Source organism: Coenobita brevimanus, chromosome 90 (assembly GCF_032717465.1).
Source record: "Coenobita brevimanus isolate Jiangsu-jjx chromosome 90, ASM3271746v2, whole genome shotgun sequence".
Lineage (NCBI taxonomy): Eukaryota > Metazoa > Arthropoda > Malacostraca > Decapoda > Coenobitidae > Coenobita > Coenobita brevimanus.
In genome coordinates, this window is record NC_137043.1 from 33,998,393 (window position 1) to 34,010,017 (window position 11,625).

Below are 11,625 nucleotides of genomic sequence, written 5' to 3' on the forward strand. Positions count from 1 at the left end.
TAAGTTTTCCGCACCTTGCCACTACCTGTCATTTATTTTGCTCCACTTATAAGCCTGCTGTGGTAATTGAGTAGTTAAAGAAAGCTGTAAATAACCCCTGTCTAAAAAAGATTTTTCTTAAATGAGACGAATCGTCTGGGAATAACAAGAACATAATAAATATCTCTGCAAGAACGAAATAGTAATAATTTATTAGTACCCAATAAAACACCGTTTTCTTTGAGGCAATATTAACGTACGTTTTTTCTCACTATATGGATAACTAAAAGCAATTTTTGTATTTTTTTCCCACAAGTGATTTTTCTATTACCTCTGCCAGGAAACATTAATCTACTATCAAGTGAAGGAGGATGACCTGCATCTAAAAGTGTACAATTAGCCCTGTTAGCGCAAGGATGTCTTTTACATTTTATTGTTGCTACCAGCCGATTGTAAAATTGGGAGGGGCTAGTGGAAGGATAAAGCTATAATCCAAGACATCCTATAATAATAATAATTAAGTAAAGTTGTCTGGTACTATCAAAACTTAACAGAGAAAATAGTTTTGGGTTTGATTTTTATTGATTTAGAGCAATGCAAGCGGACCGTCCCCAATTCAAGACTGGCATTTCTATGACAGTTTCCCGCTCTCCTGTAACTGAATATAAACAGATCGAAACTGCACGAGAGGGATGCCGTGTGAGATTATTACACTGCAATTGGGCCAGTGTGGCAATCAAAGTAAGGCTGTGTGATGTTATATGAGGTGATGATAGAGATCAACAGTGTATCATTTCCTTGTGGATCTGAGGCGGTTGAAATTCGGTTATTGTTAGTCAGAGCACTATCGTTTTTTTGCATTTTGTATCGTTTAAGTGACAGGTTTGACAAATTCGGTGATATTCGTTTTTTGCATGAGGGTTTACCATAATTCGTTGGTATTTCAGCTGTTTCAGGCAGTTGAATATCATGTTAGGTAGGTTAGCCTAGTAAGAATAGGTTTGTTAGGTTATTTTAGATAGTCTGGATTATTTAGGTTAGAAAAATCCATAAGAATAACCATGATTTTCCAAAGCTGCAAATATACTGATTCAACAATTGAAATCCCCCAAATGGGTAGAGCAGTGAAGTGTAAATAGAGAGGCAGGTGTACTCATGAGAGAGAGGTGAGGAATTTGGTAAATACTTTATTTTGAACCTTAATCAGATTTTTTGTGCATTTTTTGACACTGCCCAACCAAGTTTAGGAGCTGTGACTTTCATTGCAAATGCTTTGTATTTTAAGTAGTAAATAAGGGGAGGAGTGGGGATGATTCTCCATTTTCAGGTTCATCATTGCGTGTGTTTTAAAATGAGAAAATCTGACCATACCTTACCTAATCTGATAGACTTATGAGAGGGGGATGATCATAAATTTGTTCGTAAAGCCCTCGCCTGTACTGCCATACCATATCATACCGGTAGTTCCAGAGAGGAACTGGTGTAGGCTACTGCATGTATGGATGGTAGGCCTACTGAACATAGCATAAAATGTACATGGAATATCATGTATTATTCATACATTCTCTTGTAGCTAAAGATTAGAATGTTAAGCTGTAAAGAAAGAGTCTGATTATATAGTATTAACATCACACATTATGCAGTGTTCCTTTTGTAGGAGCACAAATGTAGAATATTAAACTGTGAAAAAAAGAGACAGTTTGAGTATATTACAGTATTCAGGTATATGTATCTTCCAAGTAGTTTTGGAGTACAGTATTTGAAAAATGCTAACATTTGTATTTACAATTTATTACAGTTGGGTTTGAGTTCTGGAAGAAGCTTTGTGGTGAACATGGCATCTCCCCCGAAGGTATGCTGGAAGACTATGCCACAGAGGGCACTGATCGTAAAGATGTGTTCTTCTACCAGGCCGATGATGACCACTACATACCTCGCTCTGTTCTCCTTGACCTTGAGCCCAGAGTCATACACTCCATCATGAATTCTCCCTATGCAAAGGTTAGCTCAGATGCATTTTATTTTAATTATGGCTTAAACTAGCTTGAGACCTAAAAATGTTTGACAGTATGGCAGTGGCTAGAACATGACTAAAATCTAGAGCAAGTACAGGTATACTTTTGAGACATTTATATACTCTTTTATTTATTGATGTTTTTGTTTGCTAACTTTTCCATACAATACACAAAGCAGTATCAGGAGTGTGGTAAAAAGAAACTGGGGTCAGTGCAGTACCTGTAGACAGTCACACTGGCTGTAATAATCAGCCAAACCTCCTCACAAAATACCATTCATTTCCTGAGTCACTCTTCTTCCTTAAAGTGTTTATTGCTCTTAATATGAATCTTTTTCCCTGCAGCTGTACAATCCAGAAAACATCTACATGTCAAAGCAAGGTGGTGGTGCTGGCAACAATTGGGCAGCTGGGTACAGCCAGGGTGAGCGTCTTTATGATGAAGTATTTGATATCATTGATCGTGAAGCTGATGGTTCAGACAGTCTCGAAGGGTTTGTCCTGTGCCACAGCATTGCTGGTGGGACTGGCTCTGGCCTTGGCTCTTACATACTGGAAAGACTTAATGACCGCTTCCCCAAGAAACTAGTGGAGACATATTCTGTCTTTCCAAATCAGGATGAGATCAGGTGAGTTCTGTGAGATAGTGTGTTGATCTCATTACAGTACAATACATTAATTCCCCAGTTTCTTAAACTAAATTTTGATAGGTTTATATGTACTGTAATTCCAGTAATTTATCATAGTACAATACTGATATATTATTAATGTATGTAGTATGTCTTTAGTGCTCCCAAAAGTAGTTACATTAGTTAGGCTATATTGGTTGACCATTCTCAGTAGCTACTGCTTCTTGGAATGAATTAACAAATGAATGAATTGCCCTTCTGTATGGAAATCTTGTATCATTGTCATCATCCAGACAATATATCTGTATGGGAATACTGAATATAATTCTTAACATCCTCATTAATGTTTCAGCGATGTTGTGGTTCAGCCATACAACTCCCTGCTGACTCTGAAGCGCCTCACCCGTAGTGCTGACTGTGTGGTGGTTTTGGATAACACAGCACTCAACCGCATTGCCACTGACCGCCTCCACATCACTAACCCATCTTTCTCTCAGATTAACTCACTCGTGTCAAACATCATGTCTGTCTCCACTGCCACACTCAGGTCAGATAACAATTCAAGTCCATTTTGGATGTTGATGGTGAAGTGATTAGGTTTGCTAGAAGGGTAGTGGGATTGCCCTAGAGATGTGTTGGGTTATTTCAGCTGTTTAAGTCCTTTATGGATAATGTTGTCGAGTGTTATGTGAAGATAGTGAACAAAGGGAAATTTCATTGTAATACAGTACTGATAAGATGTATGAGGAGTGTTCAGATTTTTTTTTTATTTCCAGGAAGATACTAGAACAAAACTGTAGAGAGAGTAAGCTGGAAGACTATTTTGCTTGAAACATTTTTTAGGAAGAGTTGGTTACAGTATCTGTTCTGGCAGCACGCCATTCCATAATTATTGTTTGTACTAGATTTCCTTTTTGGATTTTTTTTTTTTTTTTTTCATTAAAGTTACTTTTTGGTTTGTGTCTGCTTTCTATTCATCCTTTATAAGCAAATTGTGTCCACAAAAAAAAAAAAAAAAAAAAAAAAAAAAAAAAAAAAAGGTTCATCATCAAAAGTTATGATGTTCCTTATATATTATATTAAGAGAAGTTTTTCTTAGAATAATGATTTGAACTTATTAAAATTACACCTTGTATTACCATTTATATTTATGCAGGTACCCTTCGTACATGAACAATGATCTGATTGGCCTGATAGCCCCACTGATCCCAACCCCACGTCTTCATTTCCTCATGACTGGTTACACTCCACTCACCACGGACCAAGAGGTAAAACTAAGTAGCCTCTCTCTCTCTCTCTCTCTCTCTCTCTCTCTCTCTCTCTCTCTCTCTCAATGCATACATGCATATGCATGCACATTTCCTCCACTCTCTGCTCTGTTGCGGTATATACCGGTACAGTATTTGATATACAATACACATCTCAGCCCCTTCATTAAACCATCATTTTCACCACTTACTTGACATAGTAGTATCTTCTGCTTTCTCTTTAATATTTCATCTACATTTGGTACCTTTTGTACAGCAATCAGAAGACTTATCCTTCAGTATTTTTGCACTCATTTGACTCACTCACATTTATTAAGGCACAGGCATGGCCTTTTTCCGCCCAGATACTATTACAAGGAAAACTTCTGCAGCAGTCTTCTGCCAGCTCTATGTCCAGTCTTCCATATTTCTCATTCCTCTTCAGATGTCAGAAAGTGTCTTCCTTCTTATGTTTTTATTGTTGTTTGCTTTGTATTGTCATCACAGTAGAATATTTCATGTAGCCAACCTCAGTTTCCCACAGCCATCAGAAAAAGTGTCATTGAACTTTTCATCAGAAGAGCTCTGTTCCACTCACCCAGGCCTTCTGGCATGTACAGTATTTCACAACTGTTCCATTCCACTCTCTTCACTACATTGTCATTTGCATGCTTTGTGAACATTACCACCTTCCTATTCTTCACCCACTTCACTTCTGCCTTTGTCACATTATCAGCAGGTTGGTGGAGGATTAGTGCCCCTCCCTGTAAAAACAATTAACTCTAAGCCCTTGGCCACCCCGTTTGGGATACATGGCATCTGGCAATGAATGAATGAATGAAACATTCCTTTTTTGTAATTCACCTAATCCTGTCGTTTCTACCACTGCTCTTCTTTTGTCGCTCCCATTTACGATTTACCCCTAGTTCAAAATATTATTAGCTAATATTTGTTGGCAGAGTCCCCCTCTCATCATTGATAATGTAATTTTACTTCTCATAGTGGCTCATACATTTCAATATCTTCTTCCTAAATAGTTTCCTGTTTTCAGAATATGATAGTTCACTTTCATGTTTTCTTTCACATTCAGCTTCTTCATTTTTCTTCTTTCCTTATTTGTCTTCATCATCATCATCTAGTCCTGTGTTGGCCCATGAGGAGCGTAGGAGCCCGGGGCTAGGCAAGTTGGTCCTGACATCTAAAATGAGAGTGACCAGCCTCACTCATCCCTGAGTAGCTTTACGTGAGCAATAAACTTCAACCTGTTCATTTAATGTAGACTGACTGTCAATAAGAAATGAGTATTTGGTAATTTTTTCGTTTGCAGTAGTTAATGTCATAATTTAAGGATTACTGTTTGCCATAAGGAAGCAAAGTAAGTTTGCATTGTCATATTTTTAGCAGAATAAACAGTTAAGGTACCACCTCATAACAGGTTGCTTCTGTGAGAAAAACAACTGTGTTAGATGTGATGCGCCGACTGTTGCAGCCCAAGAATATGATGGTTTCCACCCCACTGGATCGCAACACCCACCACTGCTATATATCCATCCTCAATATCATACAGGTGGGCTTATCACTGTCAGGGGCCATATCCATAAACTCTAGAGTTAGGTCCTTTGTAAGCTGTAAGATAAAGTGGCTGGGGGTAATATGAGTAGAAATGTCATTGTACTGTAAAGGTTCCTTCAGATTTTTTTCTAGCCTCCAACTCATAGGCCTGATCATCTGCATATGTTTCGGGGAGCAGTGTTTTTGATAGATGCACTTTTCATGTGTCAGAGAAAGATGGTAATTTTAACAATGACTTACTGTATGTATTTTTCCAGGGAGAGGTAGACCCCACCCAGGTGCACAAGTCCCTGCAACGAATCAGGGAAAGGAAGATGGCCCAGTTCATTCCGTGGGGGCCAGCCTCCATTCAGGTGGCACTGTCCAAGAAGTCTCCCTATATACAGTCAGCTCACAGAGTTTCTGGCCTTATGTTGGCAAACCACACCAACATTTCAGCAGTAAGCTGATTTTAAACTTTTGGTGACAGTAAAGTGAAAGATTTTAAAAGTTTTGTTAGCCAGCTACCCTTTACACTTCTCATTGTGATTATAATAGGCAATTCCCTATCAGCACAACTCTCTGCATTCCCTTTCTCAGCTCTAGTATCACTATCACACCTGAGCATCCTTCTCTTTACAAGTACGGTACATAATCAGTTCCAGTATGCATCTTTCCTAACTTATTCTGTACACTCCATACCATGGTTCAAGTTTGTTTCTCCTGGTATTTTAAATGTGAATAATTGAAATACAGTGTGTGATTAAGAATTTAATTACCATTTATAAAACTTTCCTCTGTTCATCACTGCTGGGAATAATAATGAGTAAATATCTGTCAATGTCTCTATAATTGTTAGTTGATAGCCAGTCTTTTATTTCAGGATCAGTTTAATTGATGCCTAAGAGCATTGTATGAGTATATTACAAATAGTTTTTTTGCACCATTAAGACATTCCCCAGTGCTCTCTCACACTACACAGTACGCCACATATTCACCTATTTTCATGCTTACACTACAACACGAACAGTTTTCCAACATAACCTGATTAAAAGGTCCATTGGCACTCATGACACAAGTGGCCATATCTCTGAAGGTTCATGGCCATGTGAACCCCTACAGGAACAACCACGGCATCAGTATTTACCTTTCCTAATTTTTCAGCCTTTATTTACAGTACTGTACGTGCATCCATTGTGACTGTTGCTAATTTTTTTGTATCCCATTCAGCTGTTTGAGCGCACCTTGAAGCAGTATGACAAGCTACGTAAAAGGGAGGCCTTCTTGGAACAATTCCGCAAAGAGAACATGTTTGCTGAGAGTTTGGATGAATTGGACTCCTCTCGGGAGGTTGTGCAGCAGCTGGTAGATGAATATGTTGCTGCTACCACCCCAGATTATCTTTCCTGGGGCCTCAATCAAGGAGTTGAAGAAGCATAGTCATGGTACAATCATGGTTATCAGTTGGTTTGCTCCTGATGCAGATTGATTTAGGGAATTGTTTGAAAGGTGTGTTGTAAGGAAGGTTGTTGATTAAAAGACAGAAGATTGTGCATAGAGTGTACAAGTGAGTTTCAAGGTAGGAAGAGGCCAACATCATTTGAGATGATAGTTGTATATGTGAGAAAGTGAGATGTGGACATAGTGGAAATCAGGAAGTTTCCAAAAGGTAAAAACATGACAAGGGTTGGATGCCTTATTTGAACTTAAAAGACAGCAGAAAGGCTGTACCCCACAAGTGTTGCGTAGGTGCTTACTCCCTTCACACAGTCATGTTTTTTCAATGTATTCCATAAAGATGACAATTCTTAAACAGATTGTACAGTATTAGTGGGATGAAGGAATTAAAAGTTTCGTTTTCGTTTTCATTTTTAAAGGCTCCAACATGCTTGCATGTGTTGGCCTTGGTCACCTAAAGGCGGCTTTCCACGCTGCACGATCCATTGCAGCCTCCCTGTTCAGTCCCTTAACCCTAAGGTCACACTTAATGACCTCATCCCATGTCTTTCTCGGTCTCCCCCTCATAACCCCACCCCCAATATTAACACTTCTCACCTTCCTCACCCAATTATCATCCCCCATCCTCTCCACATGTCCAAACCACCTCAATCTACCTCTCCTCATCACAACACCAATACACTCCAGTCCCATTTTACCTCTCAACTCTTCCATTGTAAACCCAGCCCCTCCAGGCCTTGGACGCAGGGACGCACTGCACATCAACCTAATCATTGTCATTTCTGTACGTCTGAAGGAATTAAAAGTGTGCATCCAAAATCACACACTTCACAGTTTGAGCTTGCTTTGTTTGGACAGTTTTCATAAAGGACATAGTTTATGATGGTTTGAAATTCAGAGTTAAAAATAACTACAGATTTGGAATCTTGACCTTAATACAGAATGAAAGTGTGATGTGAAAAGTTTGAACGTGTGTGAAAGAATTAATGATGTGAAGCCTGTGTGGACATTTATATGTGGGATGAAACTGATATTTAAATTTTCAGTGGTTAGTGGAGAAGTGTATAGTCCATCACAGGGCACCCTCTTGATAGTCCTTCGTATATATTTTCCTTTGCCTGTTTGTGGATCCTTCTCACTCCATATTTAATTATTTGAAATTAAATTAGGATGATGTAAGTAGAGTAAAATTCAAAAGTGACCTAGTGTGAATCAGCTTAGTTGTATATCTCATCCTGCATACCAAGGATTTCAGAGTAGCCTGTTAAAAGCAGACAGTATGTTGTAAGTTATAGCTCACCCATGTTTTACATCATTGCATCCTTAGCTTCCATTGCACCATCATCATCATGATCATCATCGTTGTGCTGACTTTTCTTGTATTTATATTTTAAAATTTCACTTTACCGTTGTAATTTGAAGACCCCGCATAACATAAATGCAAGTATGATGTAAATATTGAAAAACTGTTCCTCCCTTACCTATGAACCCATTAAGCTTTACTAAACTGTCTTTCCTCACAGTCAAGGAGCACAAACTTGAGAACTGTCATTACAAAAGCACAAAATCCATCCTAGTCACATAACAGACTCTTGCACTTCTTCCCCTCCCCCTCTGAAAGTGTGCATTAATACATGAATATAAAATATTTGCCACCACATAGTACCATACATTGTATTACCATTAATACAAAACTATATGGCCACCACACTCATCCAAAATCTTTGTCAAGTGTGTTTCTGCTTGAGCCATTTTGAGAAACTTTCCTTCTCAGAGAATAATAAGAGTTTGCTGTGCTAGACTGTAATGTCCCCATTAGATTTCTTTTCAAGACAGAACACTGAACGACTCTTCTTGCACTGTATATGCTGCACCTCAGACTGCCAAACACTTAATGATACTATATTATTAAAATGTCCAGTATCAACAGCCATTTATGGAAGACAGTACAGCCTCTCAAATACAAACATCCAGTAACTTCTCTTTCTAAAATATTTCTTTTCTTGAAATGGAGGGTATTGATATCTTTCATGAGACAGGGAGTATTGATGTATTCCATCCATCCATCATCCACTCCTGTGTTGCCCCATGAAGAGCATAGGAGCCCGGGACCAGACTAGGTGGTCCTGACATTTAAGATGAGAGTGAAGTAATATTTCATGAAATAGGGGGTATTGATGTCAACGAACGTCACACAGCCAATACCTACTTGAAGACGGTGTATATTTGTGGACAGATGCAGCAATAGGATCATACCAATACAAGGTAGTTCAGGGTTCTGTAGTCTGTTTTTCTTATATGATTTATGTCTATTTATTTTTCTTATTCTACTTTCCAAATTATTTCATTTTTCATAAAGTCTTTGGAACCAAGCATTTTTGGATTTAAGAGTTTGTTCTGTGCCTGTAATTGTTAGATATGATTTGTCTGCATCCCATATTACAGAGTGTAGTCAGCAGTTATCTGGAAAAGTCAGATATGTTCTGTTATCAACAAATGCTTCTGAAATTTCCCTAAAAAATTTGAAGTTTGCTGCACAATACTTCCTCAGTTTTAACAATGTGACTCATTTACTTAACCCATTCATATAAGAAATTGCTGTTGTACAGCTGTGTACTGTAGTTTGTGTTAGAAGTTATACTGGTATTTATGAAGATATTTGTGTTCTGAGCTTTGAAATTTAAAACTGCCATAGTATTTTTTTTTTTAACTTATCCTTTTAATTACGCCCTTAGTAGGATGCAGTTTGTATTAGTCTTTAAATTTACTACCACATTTATTGTTCACTTTAATATATGGCAATGGTTAGTTACAATCATTGGCCCCTTCAACATCTGTGGTGACAAGTAACCTTAGTCCTCCTTAACTTGGCTTAAAACTGCTATTTCCATCTTGAATGCTGAGCTTTAGCAAGAGACTACCACTAGAATGTGGTGCTAGAAACAGAAAATAGTGAAAAGATAAAGAGCCATAATATTGTCATAATCAGCCATTGAAGTACAAGAAATACTGATGATAGTAATGAAAACATGGCCCTTTGAAGTGGGCAAACTTTGGCTGTCTGGATGCTTCTACTCCTCACCCCAGCATGGGGTGGGAAAGGAGGTGTGGATGATGATGATGATGAATAATGAAATTTTCCACGAAGTTAAGGTGAACAAACAGTAGTCTTATAGCTTCTCCCCTGATTCACTTTTGAGGATACTATTGCCAGAGACAGCCTTGGTATTAAAATTCCTTGTTAATTGGTTCAGCACACCTTTACTTTGCAATATCCTACTTTCCATCATGGTAGAAATGTAACCTATGCTTCATTTTTCACAGACAATGATAGTCTCATCTGTTGTTACTATTGTCATAATCACATGTCCTTTTTATGCCTCTGCCCACCTATGGTGGAGGAAGTATTAATTGATTGATCTGTCCATCTGTGTGTGGGTCTATGCATCTGTAACTCTTTGGTGGCCACAGTATCTCCTGAACCCATCAACGGAATTCCACCAGACTTTTGTCAGTGGTGCAATATGAGGAGAAGATGAACTGATTAGGTCAACCAGGTCCAGGGTCAAAAGTTGCCATATGTGGTCCATCCATCCATCCATCATCCAATCCTACATTGCTCCATGAGGAGCATAGGAGCCCAGGGCTGCAAGTTGGTCCTGACATGTAAGATGAGTGACCAGCCTCATTTCTCCCTGAGTGGCATTACATGAGCAATAAACCCCAACCATCCTTTGGATATAAACCTTCACCGGCTCAAGCTGGTTGTAGCGCCATAATTACCCACTAAACCACTAGGCATCAAAATTTGGTTATATGGTTACCACCCAGCATAGTAAATGGTTTCCTGGTGTACAGGAAACCATTTGGCTTGTCATTCAGTGTAGAGTCACCCACAGGCAGAAGGAAGAGGAATGAAAGACAGAAGAGGGAGTGTAAAGTCACCCATAGGCAGAAGGACAAGGAAGGAATGAAGGAAAGAAAGACAGAAGAGGATGGAAGGAAAGAATGATGCCGGAGAGGAAAGGACAGACACCAGAGAGCAGCACTATATTGAGTGAGTGGATGTAGTGCTGCTCTCGGGTACATGTAGTTTTTTATATGTAGTGGTAGCCCACTGCTTTAAAGCAAAAGTCAAACGATACTCATGTGCCTTATGGGCATTGCTTTGACTTTCAGTCATGCAACTAGAGATGTTTTGGTTATGAAATGCCACCAGGTTTGTAAACTTGTCATCTATCCATAAATGTTCTGGACTGCTTGTAGCATAGCCTCAGACCCTTACAGCTGCATCACAAGAAGTAATATGAGAATGGCTGTAATATTTACTGTATCATTGCATCAGCATTTCGAGATGAATTATATGTCTCTGGGTTCCATGCCCCATATAAAAGGTAAAGCCTATATCCCTTTGTCAGGAACTTTCCCATGACACGCCACAATCTTCATGTCTTCATGTGTCGCCACATGTCGTCATGAGTAATGTGTCGTGACTTAATGATGACGTAACACTGACGTGGAGAACTTAGTCATTCTTCACGGTTCTTGGTGCACTATGACAATTTTTGGAATGTTCAAAAGTTGTCGGTGTGGGCGCCGACAAGGAAGAGAACGTGGCACGTCGTGACAGTAACATCATTTGTCTTAGCTGTGACCTAGCGCATCTTAGCGTGTCTTTGCTTGTCATAGCTTGTTATCTGACGCGTTGTAGCAATAACTTGGAGATTGGATCCCGAAGACTTGCTGT

At 38.9% G+C, this 11,625-nt stretch overlaps 1 protein-coding gene across 1 annotated transcript; it reads left to right on the forward strand.

The window, feature by feature from the left end:
- Positions 1-652: 652 nt before the first annotated feature.
- On the forward strand, positions 653-6,966 carry LOC145411697 (tubulin gamma-1 chain). Its single transcript, XM_080281714.1, has 8 exons — positions 653-720; positions 1,778-1,980; positions 2,339-2,622; positions 2,975-3,169; positions 3,779-3,890; positions 5,305-5,436; positions 5,699-5,881; positions 6,651-6,966. Exons 1-8 carry the CDS (start codon positions 672-674, stop codon positions 6,858-6,860), a joined length of 1,368 nt encoding a protein of 455 aa, XP_080137840.1. The 5' UTR covers positions 653-671; the 3' UTR covers positions 6,861-6,966.
- The last annotated feature ends 4,659 nt before the right edge of the window (positions 6,967-11,625 follow it).

Coding starts and splice junctions, on each gene's coding strand:
- LOC145411697 (XM_080281714.1), top strand. CDS start 672: ATGCCGTGTGAGATTATTACACTGCAATTGGGCCAGTGTGGCAATCAA. Junction 721..1,777: donor GGGCCAGTGTGGCAATCAAA/GTAAGGCTGTGT, acceptor AATTTATTACAG/TTGGGTTTGAGTTCTGGAAG. Junction 3,891..5,304: donor CACTCACCACGGACCAAGAG/GTAAAACTAAGT, acceptor ACCTCATAACAG/GTTGCTTCTGTGAGAAAAAC.